Here is a 24269-nt window from a genome sequence, read left to right on the forward strand (position 1 = left end):
TCCCTCCTCCCACCATGCATTCCTCCCTACCCTTGGTAAAATTCTTTTACCACGTCAAGAAGTTATTTTAAAATACAGGTACTTTGACCTCTTCATAGAAAAAGAAGAAGAAGAGGAAAAAGAAGGAAAAGGTTTTCCAGTCATAGAAAAATTCATATTTATAAAGGAAGCAGAAGCTATCCCCAATAATACATGGGTTTTTTGCTGGATGCCTCTAAATGAGATTCACCAGCCAAGAAAATAAAAATCACTGTTTCCAAAGAATGGTGTTTCAAATAGAGTACATTTTCTTTTTTGTCTTTTTAGTTGAATAGTCTCACTACGTAGCCCAGGCTGGCCTCAGACTTAAAAACTAACAGTCTTCCTGTCTGAGCTGCATGGGCCTAGGGTGTTCATTGCAACAAGAATATATTTCTGGCAGATTTTTTCAGATGGTGGTTGCTCGCTCAGTGCAGGTACCTTAATAAAGACCATGGTTATCATGATGTTCCTTTCATGCATGTACTCCCTCTTTAGGGTAAAGTGTGCTTAGCTTTGAAGACACTCTGGCTGTACTCTGGCCACTTTTTGGAATGCTTCTTTGTGGGTCTTAGGACATTGCATCTTGCACCAGCTGATGGGAGCCATCTGGACACCTGATCCACCGTGGGATATCCCTACCACTAACTTGTTTTCAGCTGTGCTCAGTAGGTAATTGGGCTGTGCATTACCTAGAAAGCTAACTTTTTCCAAAACTATGTCACCTGGGTTGAAACGCTTGCAAATTTCAATCTTGACTTTCAGTTGCTCGGATATCTCCCTTGTAGATAGTTCCTTGAAAAGCGTTTTTAAGTGGTGTGGATCCCACATACAGGATGTCTACTTTGGCAAAACATGAATTGACGATACAGACCTTACAGGTGCAAACACCTCCCACATCTGGAAGGACCTGGGACTCTGTTTCTCTCGTCACAGATACCACGACACGCACACCATTCTTGCTGGTCTTTGTCAGGCAACCCGCCAGCAACGAAGAGATGCAGCCATGTTGGGTGTAGGTGCTGCTGCCAGGGCCACCTTCCTCCAAGTTACACAGATGTTCATGGGAATGGAGCATCTCACATGCTTGCCACTCTAACATTTTTTTTTTGAGAAAAAACTAAAAACTGGCTATATGCCCAATTTTTGTTTTTTTTTTTTTTTAAATCAGAAACATGTCTTCTGGAGGTGTTTTTTTTATTAATTATAATTTATTCACTTTGTATCCCAGCTGTAGCCCCTTCCCTTGTCCCCTCCCAATCCTGTCCACTCCAGGTCTTTCATCACCTCCTTCTTTCATAAGATTCCCTGCATTCTGCCCAAAGTTTAGCTATGAGTCTCAGCATCTGCTTTGATACCCTGCTGGGTAGAGTCTTTCAGAGGCCCTCTGTGGTAGGCTCCGGTCCTGTTACCTGTTTTCTCCCTCTTCCGATATCCATTCCACTTGCCTTTCTGAATGATTGAGCATCTTAGCCAGAGTCCTTCTTCTTGCCCAGCTTCCTTAGGTGTACAGATTTCAGTATGTTTATCCTATATTATGTGTCTAATATCCACTTATAACTGAATATATGCCATGTATGTCTTTCTGCTTCTGGAATACTGGAGGTATTTTTTTTTTAATGAAATTGTTTGGCCACCTTTAAAAAGACTCTGGGAGTGAAAATTTCCCCCATTTGTTTGTAGGTCGGGGGAGGTGAAAGAGAAGAACAAAGGGGGAGAGGTTCTAACCCAGATTGGTCATGGAAAAGATGTTTTATATTATAACCATTGTATTGTGTATGTATAATTATTTTATTTCTCAGTATTATCCCTATAGTTGGTAATGCTAAGCACTTTTTGAAATGTCTATTCTTTCTAGATGTTCTGCAGTGCCTGGCAGAAGTAGAGGTAGTACTAGCAGTGTATCAAAGCAGAAGCTGAGACTCATAACCAAACTTTGGGCAGAGTGCAGGGAATCATATGAAAGAAGGGGGAGTTAGTAAGACCTAGAGAAGACAGGAGGTCCACAAGGACCAAATATATCTAAGCACAGGGATCTTTTCTGAGACTGATTCTCCAACCAAGGACTATCTATGGATATTACCTAGAACCCCTGCTTGAATGTAGCCCATGGCAGCTCAGTATCCAAGTGGGTTCCCTAGTAGGGGGAACAGGGACTCTCTCTGACATGAACTCAGTGGCTGGCTCTTTGACCTCCCCCCCCCCGAGGGAGGAGCAGCCTTGCCAGGCCACAGAGGAGGACATTGCCAGTCCTGATGAGACCTGATAAGCTAGGGTCAGATGGAAGGGGAGGAGGACCTCCCCTATCAGTGGACTTAGAGAGGGGCATGGGAGGAGATGAGGGAGACAGGGTGGGACTGGGAGGGAATGAAGAAGGGGCTACAGCTGGGATACAAAGCGAATAAAATGTAATTAATGTAAAAAATAAAAATTTAATTTAAAAAAGTAGATGTAGTAAAAATAATATTAACTGCCTTTTGTTATTTTTTTTCATATGAACTGTTGTTTTGGTGGGAATGGCCAAGCCCCTCTTCGATGGCCCAAATTATGTTTGTGCCGGATCTGAAGGAAAAGGAAATGCAAAGAGTACTAAGTCAATGTGCTCACAGTGAGGGAGAGGAACCAGGTTGTAGTTTTTAATTTTTGTGTATATAGAGGACAAAGGAGGCATAACTTACAGTATCTGTTCTCCCTACATGTTAGAAAAGTCATCAAATTAAATCATCCACGCTGGAGGCCTGTTTATTCATGCATGTGTGTGAGTATATGTGCACACATGAACTGAGCAACTACCAGATTCTCAGACTCTCCGGTGTGCAGACGGCCATTGTTGGATGACCTAGGCCACAGCATGGAAGCCATTTTAGTGAGATGATAGATAGATAGATAGATAGATAGATAGATAGATAGATAGATAGATAGATAGACAGACAGTAACAGTTTTTTACATGATGAGCTCTAGGAAACAAACTTAGGTTTTCAGGTTTTCAAGGCAAGCTTGTGGCCAAATGAGCCACCTCCCCACCCCAATACTGAAATGTTTTTAATCTTCTTTCTGTGCTAAGTCTTCCAGATCTGGATTCTATTTTACATATGTGACTCTTCTCACTTTGGATGCTAATTTTCACTGGCAGTGCTTGATCTGTACTTGGATTTTATAAAACTTGCTCTTCAAAAGCATAATCACATACGCAATCACAAGCTGTCCCAAACACACAGAAAAGTTTTCCAAAACAGAACCGAGTAACCAAAAAATAATTTATTTTCTTCAACAAATGCAGTCAAGTGAGAAAACAGGCTTCTCATTTCAGGAGGATTTACTTTGAAGCAAACACTTGGCAATTCTACAGCTTTATCACTTCAACTTAATTAGCTCATATGCTCATCTTTTTATTTCTCCTTCTTTCCTTTCTTCCTGTCTACCCTCCCTCCCTCCTTCCTCTTTCTTCCTTCCTAACGAGGTCTCACTACTTAGACCAGGCTGGCCTACAACATATGATCCTCCTGCCTCAGCCTCCCCAAACCTCCTCCACATACTCAGCTTTACCTCTTTTTAAAGAATATCTATTGGTATGTCAGCCCCACTCCCCACACTCCAAGCTGTTTCTGCCCCTCCTGCCACCCTAATGTGGAGATGAGTGATGGGCCACATCCCATCCCCAGGTCACACACCCTTCCCAGCAGGGGCTTCGGCTCACACTGACAATCAAAAACTAGAAAGGAAGGGAGAAGAAGAGTAGGATGTAACAGTGCTGGCGGCAGGTGACACTCAAAGAGAAAGGGTGGTGGAGTTTAGTGAGTGAGGGACATGAGTCCACGTGCCGGAAGGTGACAGCAAGTGAGGGAGTCTGAGCAAGATGAGGAGAGTGGAGGTGAATGGGGATGCTCACAAGTCTGTGAGGACCAGTAAGGACAAACGTCCAGCTCAGAGCATCTCCCACTGCTGAGACCAGCACAGGTGCTGGGTGTCACATAGCCTGCTGGGCAACTTTGCAGCACAAGGCAAGCTTCTTTAAAATAGCTTCATGCTTTGGCCCAGCAATCTCAGCTTCAAGCATTTGCCCAGGTACACAATGCAAGCAAATGCACTATGGAGGCCCTGGTTAACTCCTCCCGCAAGTAAACCAGTTGGAAAGACATTTATGAGATGTTTGCTGGGTTTCAATAATGTTCAGAAATGACTAACAAGTTTTTTGCCTTTTTATGTATGTGTGCCTACCATGTGAAAGTGTGCTCCTGTGAGAGAGAGGCACACATGCATATATGCATGAGATTGGATGCCAATATCTTGGAGAGACATACTGAAATATTTATTAGAAAAACCGGTGTCTTATATTTACATATAATCCAGTGAGATGGAAGAATACAAAATTAACCAAAATAGTAGCAGGCAAATGGGAGTTCATCAGCATGGTTTCCACTGTTAGATATGGTTTAATTTTTTTTTATTATTTTAAAAGAGTTACAAATAGATCCTAGTAATAGGTCCAAAGAGCATATTCATAGTAAAATGAGAAACAAGCTAGACATATAATAATGAGATCTTGTGAAATTATGATATACTTGTATTACAAGATATTTGATGTAGCCTTCCAAAAATGGTAAATGTTGCAGGAAAAGATAATATAATGTTATGTACAATATCAGAAAGAAAGCTCCAAAAAGGGCTAAGAGATGGAAGGCTCAAAAGTTAAGAAAACTTGCTGCCTTCCAGAGGACCTGAGTTCAGTTCCCAGGTGGTTCACTCCTGCCTGCAACTCCATCCCAGAGGATCTGACACTCTCTTCTGGCACACGTGCAAACAGTCATGCACACACATGTGTGTGTGCAAATAAAATATTTTTAATTAAAAACTACCACATAAGAGCTATCGATGTGGCTCAAGTTAAGAGCACTTACTGCCCAATCATAAGGACAGAGTTTGGCTACCAGCACCACCAAACTAGCATGACACCCCCACACACCCATCACATCAGCTCCAAGGAAGACTGCTGGGGCTCACTGGCTTTCCGCCCAGTCAAGAAAATGTGACCCCCAAGTCCAGGAATGAGAGCCTGTTTCAAAGGGATAGGTGGAGCCTAACAGAAGACCCACAACAGACGCATCCTGCTGGCCTCCATACACATGGATGCACAGACACACATACATGCACTTCTGCTCACACAGACAAACACAGATAGATAGATACATAGATAGATACATAAATGATAGATAGATAGATAGATACATAGATACATAGATACATAGATAGATAAGATAGATAGATAGATAGATAGATAGATAGATAGATAGATAGATAGATAGATAGATAGATGGATACATAGATAGATAGATAGATACATAGATGATAGATAGATAGATAGATACATAGATAGATACATAGATGATAGATAGATAGATACATAGATAGATTAGATAGATAGATAGATAGATAGATAGATAGATGATAGATAGATACATACATAGATAGATAGATACATAGATAGATAGATAGATAGATAGATAGATAGATATAGATAGATACATAGATACATAGATAGATAGATATAGATAGATACATAGATAGATAGATACATACATACATACATACATAGATACATACATACATACATACATACATACACACATACATACATACATAGATACATACATACACACATACATACATACATACATACATAGATTTAAAAACCCGAACAGAAGGAAATGGCCAAAATATCAGATATTTTACAGTAGTGGGATCAAATATAATATTTTTTCCACTGGTACTTTCTCTAAGTTTTCTTTAAAAAAAAAAATGTGTTTGGAGCTGGAGAGTTGCCTCAGTGCTTAAGAGCACTTGTTGCTCTTGAAGGAACAATGATGGTTCAATTCCCAACACCCACACAGCAGCTTATAACTGTTTGTAATTCCAAAGGATCTAAAACCTCTCATGAGCTTCAAGGGCACCAGGCCCACATGTGGTGCACATGCACACACGCAGGTAAAGTACTAATACACGTAAAAATTTAAAGACTTTATTTTATTCTTATTTGTGTCTGTGCGTGCATGTTTCTAAGAGGGCAAGTGCACAAGACGGCCAAACACAAGTGCTGTTTCCCCCTTGTGTGCCTCTCAGTGGTGCGGATGCCTGGAACCAAATCAACGTCCTTGGAGATCAGCAAGCATTCTTAGTTGCTGGGCCATCTCTCCAGGCCCACTTTCAACATTCTCTACAAGAATATGAATTATTCATTCACTGAAAAAAAAACATTTTACTACACACTTTTAGTGTGTGTGTGTGTGTGTGTGTGTGTGTGTGTGTGTGTGTGTGTGTACATGCACTGGGTACCTGCACACATACACGAGTGGAGATCAGAGGACAACTTGCAGGAGTTGTTCTTTGTTCTGGTTTGTTTTGTTTTGTTTTCCTTCTACCATATAGGCTCTGCGAATTGTGTTTGAAAGGCACCTTTCTCTACTGAGCCATATGGTCTACCCTGAAAAATATGTTTAAGAGTGTATTACCTGCTGCATTCATGGCCTGTATTGGTTTGAACAGGAATGGCGCCCATAGACACAAATGTTTAAATATTTGGCCCATAGGGAGTGGCACCATTACAAGGTGTGGCATTGTTAGAGAAAGTGTGTCACCAGGGGGTGGGCTTTGAGGTTTCAGAAACTCAAACCAGGCCCAGTGGCTCACTGTCTCTTCCTGCTGCCTGCATCCAGATGCAGAACACTGAGCTACCGCTCCAGCACCAAGTCTGCCTGCATGCTGCCATGTTTCCTGCCACACTGATAATGAACTAAACCTCTGAATCTTTAAGCCAGCCCCAGTTAAATTATTTTTTTCTTATAAGAGTTGCTGTGGTCATGGCGTCTCTTCACAGCAATAGAAACCCTAACTAAGTCATGGCCCCTTGATCATTATACTACCTCCCTTTCTATATACATATATGTCCCTGTGTAGGAGCATGTATGTCTGTGTGTGTTTGAGTATGTACTTCTCTGGTCTCTGTATATTGGTCTGTCTATCTGTCTAGGTGAGTACATGTATATATGAAGGTTTCTTAAATGAGTAGCATGTACTAAATATCAAAAACCAGGAGATAGTGTTTAGAATAACTACATTCTTAATGTAAAGGATTATTCCTTTATCCATAACAAATTTTACTAGTACTGTCAGTAAATGATAACAATACTCCTGAGGTGACAGGACAACCATCCTCAGTCTGCAAATCTATGCCGCCACAGCTGGCTTAATAATTGCATGACCAGTCAGTTCATGTCAGAGACAGTCCCTGTCCCCATTACTATGGAGGCCACTTGGACACTGAACTGCCATAGGTTACCTCCATGCAGGGGTTCCAGGCCATCTCCATGAGTGGTCCTTGGCTGGAGTATCAGTTTCAGAAAAGACCCCTGTGCTCAGACTTTTTGGATCTGTTGCTGTCCTTGTGGAGCTCCTGTCCTTTGATCACCTCCCCCTGAGGAGTGAGCAGCCCTTACCAGGCCACAGAAGAAGACAATGCAGCCACTCCTGATGAGACCTGACAGATTAGGATCAGAGGGAAGGGGAGCAGAACATCCCTTATCAGTGGACTGGGAGAGGGACACGAGTGGGGAAGAGGGAGGGTGAGATTGGGAGGGGAGGAGGGAGGGAGATACAGGGGGAAATACAAAGTGAATAAACTGTAATTAATAAAAATAAAGATAATTAAATAAAAATAATAATTCCATGACAATCACTTTTTAAAATAGATGCTTAGGTAAATGTCAGCGATCCTGATTTAACCATTACACAGTACATGCATATACTAATAGACTATACCTCATAAATCTTGGCAATTAAATTGATACTTCTAGTGGAGCAGGATTTCAGGACACAGTTAGCCTTAGCTGTCCTGGATCTCACTCTGTAGACCAGGCTCACTTTGAACTCAAAGATCCGCCTGCCTCTGCCTCCCATTTGTAGGGATCAAAGGTGTGGGTCATGACCACCTGGCTAAATTGATACCTTTATTAAAAGCTTTCAGTTCAGGGAGCTCACAGGCAGTTAAATTTCCAGAACCTACATGGTGGAAGGAAAGGACCAACTCCCACAAGTTATCCTCTGACCTTTACACATGCACCATGGCATAAGTGCACCAGCACAAAAATAGATAATGTTCTCCAAATGGTTAGATATTTAATTTAATTTTTGGGTGCCCACCTGGCGTTGGATAGTTATAAAGTGAATGCTGGCAAAACTCATTTGCTGTCAGAAGTGGAGTTGTTCCGTTTTGTGTGCCTCGAGAAAGGACTCCTTGGGACTCCTCGATGGTCTTCCAACACATGTGCTCTTGAGCCATGTTAAGTGGGAGAAAGCTACCTACTAGTATGGTGGGGGCCAGAGCACATGTCACACCTGACCTGATGGTACCAGGCCCCAAAGTGTTAGCCAAGGCTTCTTGCCTCTGGACCTCATGTGAACAGTAAAGAATTGAGAATTATAATCCCCACGACCTCTCCACATCTAACATGTACTAGTTCCAGTCTGGGGTTTCATAAGACTTGGAACTCAGGTCATTGTTAATAGCACTCTTCACTGCTATTGTATGTGGCGAGTTTGTCTATACACACTGACTGAAGAGAGAAAGAAAACAGCATTCAATCGATTTTTGTTAAAAGTCAATTCTAGATAAAATTACTAACAGCTTTTAAAGCTGTATAAACTTTCTAAAGACCTGGAGCCAACCAGGGCGTTTCTTCTTCGAACTAGGCACAGGGTCTGTCGCTGACAGTGTTTAAGAAAGTAAAAAGATGGATGCACACACACACAAGGTGACCTCTGGCCTGCATGCACGTGCACACACACAAACCTGGGAGGCCCAATTGCATTTGAGTCTGCATAGGAAAAACCTATACTAAGAAACTGTTTGTTGAATTTCAATGTACCATGTCTCCCACCCTTGATCTGGCAGCCCTCATGGTGTGCTCTATGCAATCTGATTTGATATCTGTTGGGTCAATTATGAAGGCTCCAACCTGTTCCCCACGGTGAAAGTGTTCTGATAGTCTGGCAAGAGCTTCCCCAACTTCTTTGTAGCTGGCTTGGTGAGCAAGCTAAGCATATTGGGAGTAAATATGAATCTTTCATTTCCCCAGACCTGCCACCAGCCAGCTTCACTCACAACCTTCCTCCCCATCTCCGGCTGGGAGGCTGCTCTCCTAGTGACATCACAGTTGGATCCATACTTCTGTGGTCATTTTTAGCTAATTAAAACAATTCCATACTAGTTTTAAAGGCTTGATCCTATTCATTTTAGAACTTCAATCTAATTTTTAATTCAAAGTACAGCTCACTCTCAGCACAGAGCAGGTCCATAAGCTTTGCGGGAGAGCAGGCAAGAACTGAGTGCCATGTTATTTTTCTGTTGCAAGGATAAAACACCATGACCAAAGTGAGTCAGGAAAGAAAGATTTTATTTTCACTTATAATTCCAGATGGGAAGAGTCTATTGTGGGGGAGCTGGAGCTATGGCTCAGTGGTTGAGGGCACTGGCTGCTCTTCCAGGGGACCCAAATTCAATTCCAGCATGTATATGGCAGCTCACAACTGTTTGTAACTCTCGTTATAAGAGATACAATGCTGCGTTCTGGCTCTGCAGGACACTGCACACACGGTACACAGATATGCATGTGGGCAAAGCACACATACATGTAAAAGAGTAAAATAACATTTTAAAAAGGAGTCCATCATGGTGGGAAGACATAACAGCACACAACAGGCACGGTTGCAGGAGAGGGAAGCTGAGGACTCACCTCTTCAGTACCAAGCAGAAAGCAGAGGAGAACTAGAAAAAGCACAAGGCTTCTAACTTCAATTCCCCTACTGAGTGGCATGATTCCTGCAGGAAGTCCACCCTGAACTGGGGACCAAGTGTTCATCTACCTGAGCCCAGGGCATTTTTTATTCAAACCAAAAGCTCTCCTGACATTCTCAGTGTTTGTCCCTCTAGGGTCAGGAAGGGAGAAAAGGGAGCTACCACGGAGAAAGGCCTTTCCCTGCCTCATGCTATTTTAGTTAGGGGTTGAGCCTCAGGAAAAACCAACAAGCCTTCCAGGTGAACTCCAGCTAGGGCTATTCCTTCAAATTTCATGACAACCTTCCTCCCACTCATTTCTCAGGCTGACATCCTGAGCCCATCCTTCAGAACCCATGGAGCCCATGAAATGAACAGAATTGAATTTCCTTGTCTTGCTGGGGCTCACACAGCAGCTGCCCACCAGCTGCTGCCCAGTTTATATATGCTGATTTCCATCTACAGCAGTGTGCTGATGTGACATAAAAGCTGAGACGAGATGCCATCGTGGTTATGCTCCATTGTCACTTGTCTGAGGGTGTTTCTAGAGGATCAACTAATGAGGGAATGTAAGAGGCAGCATCCCATTTGCTGAGCACCTAAGTAGAAGAAAAGAGGAAACAGAAGGACGTCTCCAAACTCCCCAGCTCAATAGTCCAGCAGTGTCAGCCACTGTCATGAGTCAGGTTCCTGGGGAAGATTTGCTGAGAAGATTTCTGAGCAAGACAATTATAAAGAACATACACCTGTTGGGGTTGAGGTAGACAAAGAAGGATATAGGCAAAAATCAAGAAAAGGTCCTGTTTCATGCAGAAAACTAGGGGTGAGGGAACCAAACCACCTTCCTGCTCCTGTATAGCCCATAAGCTAAGAGTAATTTTTGGATTTTTACATATAATACATGTGTGTAAAACAATTAAATATGCACATATGTTAAACTTAACATATTTCAATTCATATAATTAATGTATATATAATGTGTGTTATATTTTTAAATCCAACCTTGTGTGTTGGTGCACATTCTTGATGTCAGCACTCAGGAGGTAGAAGCAAGTGAATTCTATGAGTTCAAGGCTTGCTTCTTCTTCATAGCAATTTCCACGCCAGCCAAGCATGCACAACGAGATCTTGGCAACCCTTCTCAAAAAAAAAAAAAAAAAGTCCAAAACCTTCTTTAATTTTGCACGTTGACTGTAAAACCTTAAAATGTTGTTCCCTGGAATCGCATAGAAGACCCAGAAATAAACCCACACACCTATGAATACTCAATATTTGACAAAGAAGCCAAATCCATTCAATGGAAAAAAGACAGCATCTTCAACAAATGGTGCTGGACCAACTGGATGTCTACATGCAGAAAAATGAAAATAGATCCATATTTATCACCCTGCACAAAACTAAAGTCCAAGTGGATCAAGGACCTCAACATAAAACCAGATACTCTAAATCAGTTGGAAAAAAAAGTGGGAAACAGCCTAGAACTCATTGGCACAGGAGACAACTTCCTGAACAGAACACCAACAGCACAGGCTCTAAGAGCAACAATCAATAAATGGGACCTCATGAAACTGAAAAGCTTCTGTAAAGCAAAAGACACTGTCATCAAAACAAATAGACAGCCTACAGATTGGGAAAGAATCTTCACCAACCCTTTATCTGACAGAGGGCTAATATCCAGTATATATAAAGAACTAAAGAAGCAGAAAAGCAACAAACCAAGTAATCCACTTAAAAAATGGGGAACAGAGCTAAACAGAGAATTCTCGAAAGAGGAACATCGAATGGCAGAGAAACACTTAAAGAAATGCTCAACCTCATTAGCCATTAGGGAAATGCAAATCAAAACGACCCTGAGATTTCACCTTACACCCATCAGAATGGCCAAGATGAAAAACTCAAGTGATAGCACATGCTGGAGAGGTTGTGGAGAAAAGGGAACCCTCCTCCATTGCTGGTGGGAATGTAAACTGGTTCAACCACTCTGGAAGTCAATCTGGCGCTTTCTCAGACAACAAGGAGTAGTGCTACCTCAAGACCCAGCTATACCACTCCTAGGTATATACCCAAAATTTGCTCAAGTACACAACAAGGACATTTGTTCAACCATGTTCGTAGCAGCTTTATTTGTAATAGCCAGAACTTGGAAACAACCCAGATGTCCATCAACGGAGGAATGGATACAGAAATTGTGGTATTTTTACACAATGGAATACTACTCAGCAATCAAAAAGGAGGAAATCATGAAATTTGCAGACAAGTGGTGGGATCTAGAAAAGATCATTCTGAGTGAAGTATCCCAGAAGGAGAAAGACAAACTTGGTATATACTCGCTTATATAGACCTACAAGACATGATAAACATAATGAAATCTACACACCTAAAGAAGATAATCAAGAAAGTGGACACAGGCGAAGGTGATTAATCCTCATTTAGAAAGACAAATGGGATGTGCATTGAACTTATGACAGGAGTCTACCACAAAAGGCATCTGAAAGACTCTACCTAGCAGTGTTTCAAAGCAGACACTAAGACTCATAACCAAACCCTTGGCAGAGTGCAGGGAATCATATGAAAGAAGGGAAGTTAGTATGATATGGAAAGGATAGGAGCTCTACAAGGACCAAATATATCTGGGCACAGGGTCTTTTCTGAGACTGACACTCAACCAAGGACCATCTATGGATATAACCTAGAACTTCTGCTCGGATGTGGCCTGTGGTAGCTCAGTAACCAAGTAGTTTTCCAAAGTAAGGGGAACACGGACTATTTCTAACAGGATCTCAAGGGCAGGCTGTTTGACACCCCCCCCCCAGGGGAGGAGCAGTCTGTTAGGCCACAGAGGAGGACTTTGCAGCCAGCCCTGAAGATACCTGATAAAACAGGGTCAGATGAAAGGGGAGGAGGTCCTCCCCTATCAGTGGACTTGGAAAGGGGCAGGGAGGAGACCAGGGAGGGAGTGTGGGGTTGGGGAGGGAATGAGGGAGCGGGATACAGCTGGGACGCAGAGTTAACAAAATGTAACTAAAAAGAAAAATTAAAAAAAAAAGTAACAAAAGAAAAAAAAAGAGAATGTGAATTTAAAAAAGGGATGGGGAGGAGAAAATGGGAGGGTTTTAAAGATACAAAAGGAAGGAATATTGTAATTATTATAATATCAAAAATTAAAACAAAAAATGTGGAAAAAAAAGATACCCAAAAAGTTGTTCTCTGACCTCCACACAAAATAAATAAATGTTTTTTTTTAATTTAAAAAAAAAAATGTTGTTCCCTGACCTTTATAGTAGAAACCTTGAACAATGTTCTAGGATAAATTAGTTGGTACGTGTTTATCACACAAATATGAGGGCCTGGGTTTACTTGCCCAGAACTCACATCAAAAGTCTGGGCACAGTGGAACACATGTGTAATTCCAGTGCTGGGGGTGGGATACAGACAGGAGAATTCCCTCGTGCTTAATGGCAAACGAGTCTAGAAAAAACATTCCAGACTCAGTGAAGCCCCATCTCAAAAAGAAGGTGGAGGGGCCAGCAGGACAGCTCAGGGAGGACAGTGCTGCGGCAGCATCACAACCTGAGTGCAAATCCAAGAACCAACAGTAGAAGAGTCAAGTCCCCAGAATTGTCTCTGACCTCTTTGTACATCATGGCATGCAAGTACCTGCACGCACATACACTAATAATAAGAAGAAGTAAGAATTTTAAATTAAATAATAATAAGATAGAGATTGAGTAACCTGACATCAGCCTTTAGCCTCTACGTGTATGCCCACACACACATCATCACACAAACACACATACACACACCAAAACAAAACACAATGAGATATAAATGATGAAGAGTCTTTGACCCAGTTTTGAATTTAAGTAAAATATTTTGGTGGTCGTTTTGGAGCTGTTGCTATGAACTCGTGTTGGCTACAGTAAATAATCTGTTGGAGATGTGTGCTTAATTATTTAGAGTAGAAATGTCACAATGATTGTAATTTACTCTAAATGCTTCAATAAAGCAGATGAGGCAAACACAAAAGAATGCTAATGATCATTAAGTTGAGGTGATGGATCTCTTCCTACAGTCTCATTATCGTGTGTGGAAAAATCTACAGTTATAAAATTAATGTTCATCTTTAATTTTTTTAACCTCTGCAGCTAACCCGTCCTCTAAGTCACATCTGTCTTACTCTCTGAATTGCTTGCCCAATCTCCCTTTTCCATTACTACTGACACAGCTTTAGCTAAGCCCTCATCACAGATCACACAGCCGGAGAAATCAGATTCTAAAGATACTTTATTTTTAATCGCGCTTGCATACATGACTACAGGTGCCTGCCAGGACCCCAAACCTCTGATGTGGGGAAGTCAGTCTCGCCGGCATACTGGAATTTAGAGTCACAGCAGAAACACGTTTCTGCGCATGTCTGTGATGGAGTTTCGATTCTGGGTTAACTGAAATGGGAAAACCCACTGTAAATGTAAGTAGCAGAATCCCATAGGCTGGGGCCCTGGACTGAACAAAAAGGAGAGTATATGCCCCCTGGCAAAGCGCAAAGAGACGCTTTGGTGGTGGTGTTCGCATATCAGTCAGGGGCAGAGCAGATGGCAGCCCTTTGTTCGTCGTAGCTTGATGGCTGGCTTAGCGGCCAAAGCTGTTTAATACCTTGGACACATAAAAATCAAATCAAATCAAATCCAGGCAGTGCAGTGCAGGAGGAAGAGGACAAGAGACCTCTTTCTGAAATGCTACGTGGTGCAGGCAGGAAAAGCCTGCCCTCCCCTCCATGGCACAGACAGACCATAGACATACCGAGTAGACAGGTAGCTACCACCACACAGCACAGCACAGCAAGGGAGGAGGAACACAAAGAGGCCTGCAGACTGCCATAGTACCCACAGACCTGCCCTCCCACTCACAGCATAGGCGGAAATAGATGCCTCCATGCCCCATGCTATGTAGCACAGCGCAGCTCAGACAGAGGATGTCATGCAGATGATTTCACCTAGGGCCCACCAGATATGTAGCCAGCCTACAGCAGGAGCCACCACAGTGTGCAAGTACGTGGTAGACAGATGGGAAAGACAAGTGAAACAGCTTGAGCATTATGAAGAAAGATGGATCTGGAGACCATCGAGTGGCCAGACACACCACCTGGGCCCATGGTGAGGTTCCAGGCTGAGCTGCTGCTGATGGCTGCTCTGGGGTCTATGGCTATGAAGTGGCAAGGGTCAGTGTCAATGTCCATGGCTCATGTTACCACTAGAGAACATGGGGACATTTCTGGTCAGGGCAGTCACTGGTGACCACGTGGTTGTCCAAGGGCTATGCAGAGCACTCAGGGCCTGCACCTGACCAAAGCAACACAGGTGAGCCAGCCCTGAGGGTGAGAGCACAGGAGAGCTGGCCCCACCATTCATCTGCCTTAAGGTGGCATGGGTGCAGGCGTGATGCCAGACCCCAACCCCTCACCCCCATTACCTTTGGCAGTTAGGAGAGCTGGCCTGGGATCATGGGAGTGGGTGAACTGGCCCTGTCCCTTGCCAGCTGCAGTACTCAGGATAGCAGGCCCTGCATCTCTCCTGGGCAGCAGAGTAGAGCTGGATCTGATGGGGAAAATGCAAGGGATCCAACCCCAAGAGAGTGAGAGTAGGAGAGCTAGCCCAGCTCCTCACAGGCTACAGCACTTGAAAGAGTGGGCCCTGTGCTTTGACTGGGTGGCACAGTGGAGCTGGCCCTGCCTCCTGCCAATGGCAATGACAGCATTGGGTGGCCTAACTGGAGCAGTGCTGGAGAACTCACCCTGGTGCTGAGGATAAGGGAGAGCTGGTGCGCTGACCAGCTCAGCTACGGTTCAGGCCCAGATCCAGGGCTCTGCATTGGCCCACCCCAAAATCTATATCATCTGTGACTGGTTGGTTTGAGAAAGAGCCAGTTCTGGTGATCCAAAGCTGCACTATCACCATGACACAAGGCAACAACAGAATAACCAAGAGGAGTCATGGTGAGGATCCAATACTGATGGAGTCACAAGAGCCAGAGACCTCAAACAAGACCAATAACTCATTGCAATGAACCTTTTGCAAGTGAAAATGTGTGAGTAGAGGGAAATATTGTGGGACACACTGTGACATACCACAGCTTCCACAATGAAATGATTTTTCTATGCTTTCTGGTTTTTTTTGTGTGTGTTTGGGTGTGTGTGTGTTTTTTTTTTTTATTTTGGGGGAAGGTTGCAAGAGCAAAGGGTGGTATGAGGGGACAGGGAGATGAGCAGGGCTGGGGTACAAGATGTGAAACACACCAAGAGTCAATAAAAAGTTGAAGTGACTGAGCACCAATGCTTCTCTCTCTCTCTCTCTCTCTCTCTCTCTCTCTCTCTCTCTCTCTCTCTGCTTCCTGACTGCAGGCACACATGAGCAGCTGCTTCATGCTGCTGCTACCATGATTCCCCATCATGATAGACTGTGAATGCTCAAACTGTGAGCGCTCAAACTGTGAGCCAAAACAAACCCTTCCTCCCTTAAGTTGCTTCTTTTTCCATTTCAAACAAAAGTACTTCTATTTTTCTTTAAAAGTATTAATAAAAATCTTGACACACTGAGAAAGTTACAATTCTACAAGTTACAGAATTGTGCTCAATCATAATTTTGGAAGATTGACTTCCATGCATTCACATTTCCCACCACTTGGCTCCTTAACTATTATGTGCTACTGGTTTCTTAGGTATGGAACCCCAGAATGAGAAATGGACCACTCAACTATTGCAGGTTAGTCTGGTGCTGCTGTGTATTGGCCCTCAAGATCTGGTTGCTGTCCAGACAAGTACATTCTCATGTACACAGAATGATGTGTAAACTTGGTTCCCTTATTCTCACTGATTAGCTAATATAGAAAGGCTGGCGCCTGTAGCTAGGCAGAATAGAGGTAGGTGGGCCTCTGTTCCCAGGCTTGGGGTCAGAGGCAGGGACTACAAGGAGGAGAAAGGAGCAGAGGAGAGAGAGAAGGAAGAAGATGGAGAAAGAGGAAGTGGCTGAGGGAACAGATCTAGTCCAGACAGGATGTTGGCAAGTAACCTGAGAAAAACATCTGGGAGTTAGCCAGACTAGCTTAGAAAATTAGCTTAAATCACACCTACCTAGTTATTATGCTAAATCTGCTTTAATAAATCAATAGGTCTCTGTCTCAATTGTTTTGGGAGCTAGCAAGCTGATAAGACAGTTCTTTGGAGTTAAATAAATATTCAACAACACTCAATCATGTATCCACAAAGATGACAATGAGACGTTTGTTCATATCTACAAGGGACACCAACACACTATCTCCGTAGGAGAGAGATGAACAGCTTAATTTCCTTTTTTATTTTGTCTTAAACTGATATATTAGCCAGTATGATGGCCACCCCTGTAGTGAGAAAGCAACATGCTTCCCAGAGCATCAGGGTCATCCAGACAATCTGGAGGTATGGGAGGTTGGTTGGGGGTGGATTATAGGTGGTCCCAAAGTGAATGAGGGCATCCAATACGGCAAGAACAGGGCACGGAGGTGGTGGAAGTGGTGAGCTATTGAATGTTAGGCCTGGCTTTCCTGATCCCAGTCCTGACCCTGACATCAGGAGTGGTGGAAGGAGATCTAGAGGAAGTCTGGCTTTCATTTTCATTTTCCTGAGCACTCGGTTCTGTATTGGTAGCTACTTCACAGGGTGGGGAAAGTAGATCAGACAGATTTTGCTCTGTTCTGTTTCCACATCCAGTATAAACTACAACACAGGTTCCTCTCTAAGTCAACTGAAGCAGTGGTCGGTGGGTAAATACAGCTGCCTTCTGACCAAACAGCAGAACATATTACCAACTTTCCACTATTTTCTTTGGCTTTTTAGTCTTCTTAGCAAGTTTTCTTTTAGCTGTGCCTTTCAGTTTATTTGGTTTCACAAATGTCACCATTCTTTCAAGAAGTCTTAAAGAAAGCCACACCTTTTTTTTTTTTTTTTGGTCTTGTTTTGTTTTTTTGTTGTTTTGTTCTGTTTTTCAAGACAGGGTTTCTCTGTGTAGCCCTGGCTGTCCTGGACTTGCTTTGTAGACCAGGCTGGCCTTAGACTCACATAAGTCTGCCTGTCTCTGCCTCCTGAGTGCTGAAATTAAAGGCACTTCCAGGCCCAGGAAGCCATAGCTTTGTCATAATCTTTCATCAATGTTGTATCACCCCAAATTTCAGCATCATCATTCTGGCTGGTGCCAAGCTGCAACAGCACCACGTATTCCTGTTACAAGACCATGGTGCTATTGCCCATCTCCATGGCTCTTAAGTTGCTTCTTGTCAAGCATTTTGTCACAAAAAAAAAAAAGTGACTAAGAAGAAACTGCTGCTAGTCACTCTTAGTTAGTTCATGGCCATGTCCCTGAGTCAAAGACCTAGATTTTTATCAGCCACTCAAGAAACAATCTATAATTCCCTTGTTTTTAATTGCTGAGTAGTATTCCATTGTGTAAATGTACCACAATTTCTGTATGCATTCCTCAGTTGATGGACATCTGGGTTGATGCCAGATGCTGGCTATTACAAATAAAGCTGCTATAAATATGGTTGAGCAAATCTCTTTGTTGCATACTTGTGCATAGTTTGGATATATGCTTAGGAATGGTGTTATGCCAGGATCACGGGACCCTCAGAGACCACCAGGAGACAACTCAATGCAAAAACAAGGGAGCTTTATTACGAGAGGGATTAAACTCAGGACCTAAGTCTCACTGACGCAGTAGTAGAGAAGTGGGACCCCAAGCCCTGGGTGAGCAGAATTTTTAAAGGAAAAAAACGCAAGTAGGAGGTTTCCATGACAACAAGCAGGGAGATTTATGCCTTGGCATTACAGGATTGGGTAAAAGTCATAGGGGCGACGTGACCCTCTACCTGAGGCACATAATCATAATTGCCATTCTTCTAAACTACATCTGGAATGTTGAAGAGAATTTTCCCAACTGTTTTTCATTGATTGCTGCCAATGAGATTGTCTCTGTTTTCTACCAAGTATTATTCTGTGATATTTCCTGGAGGCTGTTGCTAGAAGAGTTAACTTTGTTTTCTGCAAAGTGCACATTCTGTGATATTTCCTGGTACCTGAGTTCAGCTCCTGGTCAAGATGGCTTCTTGACTGTCTCTGACATGAGTAATGATGTTGAGCATTTCTTTAAGTGTTTCTCTGCCATTCGATATTTCTCTATTAAGAATTCTCTGTTTAGCTCTGTACCCCATTTTTTAATTGGATCACTTGAATTGTTAGTGTTTAACTTTTTGAATACTTTATATATTCCAAATATTAGCCTTCTGTCAGATATGGGGTTAGTGAAGTTCCTTTCCCAATCTGCAAGCTGTTGTTTTGTTCTGATGATAGTGTCCTTTGCTAAAGTTTGACTCATAGCCAAACTTTGGGCAGAGTGCAGGGAATCTTATAAAAGAAGGAGGATATAGAAAGACCTGGAGGGGACAGGAGCTCTACAAGGAGACCAAAAAACCAAAAAATCTGGGCACAGGGGTCTTTGCAAAGATGGTACTCCAACCAAGGACCGTGCATATCAATAAACTAGACCCCTTGCTCAGATGTAGCCCATGGCAGCTAAGTCTCCAAGTGGGTTCCCTAGTAAGGGGAGCAGTGGCTGGCTCTTTGATCACTTCCCTCTGGAGGGGGTGCAGCTGTAGCAAGCCACAGAAGAAGACAATGCAGCCAGTCCTGATGAGACCTGATAGGCTAGGGTCAGATGGATGGGGAGGAGGACCTCCCCTATCAATAGACTGGAGGAGGGGCATGGGAGTAGATAAGGGAGGGATGGCAGGATTGGGAGGGGATGAGGGAAGGGGCTATAGCTGGGATACAAAGTGAATAAATTGAGATAGATAGATAGATAGATAGATAGATAGATAGATAGATAGATTGATAGATAGATAAATGGGGGAAAAATAATTCCTGCACAAGACTGGGCCTGTTATCAACAGCCAATCATGCATCAGGGAGGAGTTCATGGGGCCCTACCCCTCCCTACTGAACTATTAACAACTGATGGACACTGGTAGAGACAATCATTGCCTCCAGTTAGCCAAACGCTGAGCCCAGCAGGCTCTCCTGCACAGTTCCAAGCCCATGGCCATACAGACCATCCTGGTTAAAATCTGTGGGTCAAAACACAAAATAAAAAAGCATGAATGCGGAAAGGGAGAGGAATGTATGACATGAGAGGGGGAAGATAAGATAGGGTAGGATGAAAGTAAACAGAATGCACTGTTTTCATGCATGAAACCATTAAAGGACAAATGTGAGCTCAGGAAGGCAGTCAGTTTGGGATGTAAACCACATTGTCAAGGGGAAGCTTACTGTGTATTTAAAGGGTGAAACCGCATTTAGCTCACATGGGGGCGGAGGGTATGGGGGGCAGAGTGGAACAGGGCAGTCATCTCTGACTTGTTATTTTTGCTATCTAGACAAGCAGTTCTAACTGACCTTTTATTTGATTGGTTCCAAGTAAAGTTTGGGTCCAGCTGCTTTTATGGTTGGGGAAGAGAGCCAAAAATTAACTAAATTACAAAATACCAAGGTAGCCGAGTAGAAGCAGAAGAAAAACAAATACACTCCTCTACACTTCAAAAGTGACCGCGGGGCAGCAAAGGGACCCAGCAGGGCACAGAGGCCTAGGCTGACAGCACAGAAAGAACACAGCCCACTGGCAACTATGCCCCTGCCTCCCTAGCCAATGAGATTTATCCCCTTATTTCAGGGAAAAATTAAGCAGGGACATCCTAGAAGATTCAGTCACCACAAACTTGATGTCACTCACCCAACCCTAGACACCAGGCTGCTAGAGCACAGTGATATCCTGAAAAAGTGTTGGAAACAGTGCTGCCCCAGAGGACAGCCTTTGCATATCCTGTCCCTGGGACACAGATATCCCACTACATTATCAAAACCCCAAATTAGGTACTAGGGAGGTGGCCCAGTCTATTCAATGCTTGCCATGCAAGCATGAGGACCTGAGTCAGATTCCCAATACCCATGAAGAGCCAGCCAGGTGTGATGGCACATTCCTGTAGCCCCAACCTTGAAGGGGCAGAAACAGGAGACCGTGGGAACTGGCTGACCAAGAAGTCTAGTCAACCAGTATGCAGATCCACATAGAGACTCCTCATAGAACTAAAAATTGAACTACCATGTGCTCTATTTGTACCATCCTTGTGTAAATATTTGTGATGACTAGGTTGTTTCGGTTTTGGCATTTTGGGTTGTTTTTTTGTTTTGTTTTGTTTTCGTGTTTTGTTTCATTTTGTTTTGTTTTGTTTTGTCAACTTGAAGCAAATGAAAAGCACCTGGGAAGAAGGAACCTCAACTGAGGAATTGCTTCCATCATATAAGCCTGTGGGGAATTCTCTTGATTGATGATTGATGTGGGAGGGCTGAGCCCAATATGAACAGTGCCACCCTGGGCAGGTGGTCCTGGGTGTATAAGAAAGTTAGCTAACCCAGACAGGGAAAGCAAGCCAGTAAGCAGCATTCTTCTATGGTTTCTCTTTCAGTTGCTTTCCTCAGTGATAGGCTATAAAGTATAAGCTAAAATAAACCCTTTCATGCCCACATTTGTTTTGGTCAGTGTTTTATCATGGCAACAGGAACCTAACTAGAACGATACCCGAATAAATCTAAGAAGGCAGAAATACTTACACATTTATGCTTATTGATGTATTGTTCACAAAAGCCAAGATATAAAACCAAATTAGGTGTTCATGAGTGAGAGAATGGCTGTATAAAAATAATAGTAGTAAAATAAAAGTTAAAAAAAAAAAACAACAAATACACACAATGGATTTGTATCCTGCCTGGAAATAATTGAAGTATATTATATGCAGAAAAATGGATGAGACTAGAGATCATCATGTTAAGAGAAATAAGCCAAACTCTGAAAATAACCATAGCATGTTTTCTCTCAGATGGGGAATGTGGATTGAAATATTAGAATATCTTGAAAGTAGAAGGGAAACTTTGCAGAGGAAGGAAGGAGTTCCAAGAGGATGAAGGGGAACAAAAGCTAGTAATGGGGGAGAAAACAGAAATCACAAGTTATCTCTCACTAACAGAAATTTAGATTTGATGAGGAATCAGAGGGTGGCCAGTGAGATGGCACAGCAGGCAAAGGTACTTGCTGCCAAGCCTGATGACCTAAGTTAATTCCCAGATTTCAGATTTGGGAGGAGGGAACCAATTCCTGTAAGTTGTCCTCTGAACTCCACATGCACTAAGTGTCCTCTCTCTCTCTCTCTCTCTCTCTCTCTCTCTCTCTCTCCCTGTCTCTCTCCTCCCCTTTCACCAATGATCTAAGAAAAGAGCAGGAGGAGGAAGCGTGTGGATGAACATGAATAAAGTACAATAATGTGCGTGTGAAAATATCAGAGCAAAACACATTTTGGGGTACAATAAATAAAAATATAAAGACAGGGGCTAGCAACATAGCTCAAACAGTAAAGGAACTTGTCATCAAGACTGATGACCAGAGTGAATTTAATCCCAATGACCCACATAGAGAAAGGAAAGAACTAACTCCTATATGTTATCTTCCAATTGACACACCCTTGAGACATGCACATGCATGGGCACATACAAAGACACACACACACACAAATACAAAAATGTAGTAAAAAAAAATCTTAATAGATTTCAAATAAGCAATATTACAGTTCAGCAAACCAAAAATAATAATAATAAATCAAAGTTAAAATGAGTAAGCAAAATAATTAAAATGAAAGCAGAAATAAACTAGAAATAAAAGATCAATGAAACAAATAGTTGGGTTTTTCTTTTTTAAATGATAAACATATTTGCAAATCTTTACACTAGCTAACCAAGAGAGGATGAAAGGAAAAGAAAGAGAGCACAAAAATACAAATACATGAGTCAATTAAGGACAATTACCAACAGATATATAGCAGCAAACTGGAAAGCCCAATTCCTGGACATGTGTGATCTACCAAAACTGAACCAAGAAAACACAAAACACTGGAACAGACCAATAGTGAGGCAACCAGATTGAATCAGTAATAAATTCTCCCAGCAAAGAACAGCTCAGGGCCAGATGGCTTCACTACAGAACTCTACAAAACATTTGAAGAAGAAACAATGCCAAGCCTTCTCCAATTGTTCCAAAATTTTCAAAGGGGGGACCTGCCAAAACTGTCTGAAAAAGCTAGTATTACTATAATCACAAAGCTAGAGCATGACATAACAAAAAGGGAAATGTGGGCCTAGAGAGCTGGCTCAGCAGTTAAGAGCACTCTGCTTTTGCAGAGGACCTGAATTTTTTCCAGCACCCATGCTGGGCAGCTCATTATCACCTGTAACTCCAGTGACAAAGGACCTAACACCATCTTCTGGCTTTCACATGCGTCTGCACACAAACACACATTTTAAACTTAATCTTTAAAACAGAAAAGTGACCAACTAATACCCCTGATAAACATAAATGTAAAAATTCTCAACATAATATTAGCAAACTAAAGCCAGGCATAGTGGTGCACACCTCTAGTCCCAGCGCTCAGGAGGCAGAGACAAGCATATCTCTGTGAACATGAGGCCAGCCTGGACTACATAGTGAATTTCAGGATAGCCAGAGCTACATACTAATACCCTATCTTGGAAAATAAAAAAGAGAAATATATATATATTTAGTATTAGTATGTATTAAATATAACAATATACTAGAAAGGTTATATGCCCTGGTCAAGTGATTTCTACTAGAGAGCTAAGGATGTTTCAACACACACAAGACAATAACAGCAATATGTGAGACAGGGCACACCAACAGGTTCAAAGACAAAACCTACATGGTCATCTTGTAGAAAAAAACATCTGGTAAAACTCTATGCCCTTCCATAAAAATAAAAAAACCCAACAAATCAGGCACTGAAGGAATATAACCCCAAGACAAGAAAGGGTACATATGTCAAGACATAGCCAACAAGAGGCAGGAAATTTAATTAAGCATCTCCACTAAGATCCTGAACAAACACAAAGATGTCCACTTTTACCACTCCTAGTCAACAAACACTGAACATTTTATACAGCACATTTAGACAACAGAAATAAAAGGCATTCAAATTCCAAAAGGCTAGGCACAGTGATGCGTGTCTATAATCTCAGCACTCAGGGAGGCAGAGGCAGGTGGATCTCTGTGAGTTCAAGGCCAGCCTGGTCTACAAAGCAAGTCCAGGACAGCCAGTCCTACACAGAAAAACCCTGTCTCAAAAAACCAGAGAGAGAGAAGGAAGGAAGGAAGGAAGGAAGGAAGGAAGGAAGGAAGGAAGGAAGGAAGGAAGGAAGGAAGGAAGGAAGGAGAAAGAAAGAAAAAGAAAGAAAGAAAGAAAGAAAGAAAGAAAGAAAGAAAGAAAGAAAGAAAGAAAGAAAGA

The 24269-nt window shown here is 42.5% G+C and overlaps 1 protein-coding gene, 1 non-coding gene and 1 pseudogene across 2 annotated transcripts; 1 reads left to right on the top strand and 2 right to left on the bottom strand.

Annotated features, from left to right (window-relative positions):
- Positions 1 to 528: 528 nt before the first annotated feature.
- LOC129674917 (exosome complex component CSL4-like) lies at positions 529 to 849 on the bottom strand. The gene has a single exon (XM_055605004.1). It carries the CDS (start codon positions 847 to 849, stop codon positions 529 to 531), a length of 321 nt encoding a protein of 106 aa, XP_055460979.1.
- A 13520-nt stretch (positions 850 to 14369) lies between these two features.
- Positions 14370 to 14511, top strand: LOC129675559 (small nucleolar RNA SNORA48). The gene has a single exon (XR_008719954.1). It is a non-coding gene; the product is annotated as a small nucleolar RNA SNORA48 (small nucleolar RNA).
- Positions 14512 to 17179: 2668 nt separating this feature from the next.
- Positions 17180 to 24269, bottom strand: part of LOC129673397 (survival motor neuron protein-like) — a 17973-nt pseudogene continuing 10883 nt past the window's right edge.

This window comes from Psammomys obesus, unplaced genomic scaffold (assembly GCF_907164565.1).
Source record: "Psammomys obesus unplaced genomic scaffold, mPsaObe1.curated_primary_1811, whole genome shotgun sequence".
NCBI classification, from domain to species: Eukaryota; Metazoa; Chordata; class Mammalia; order Rodentia; family Muridae; genus Psammomys; species Psammomys obesus.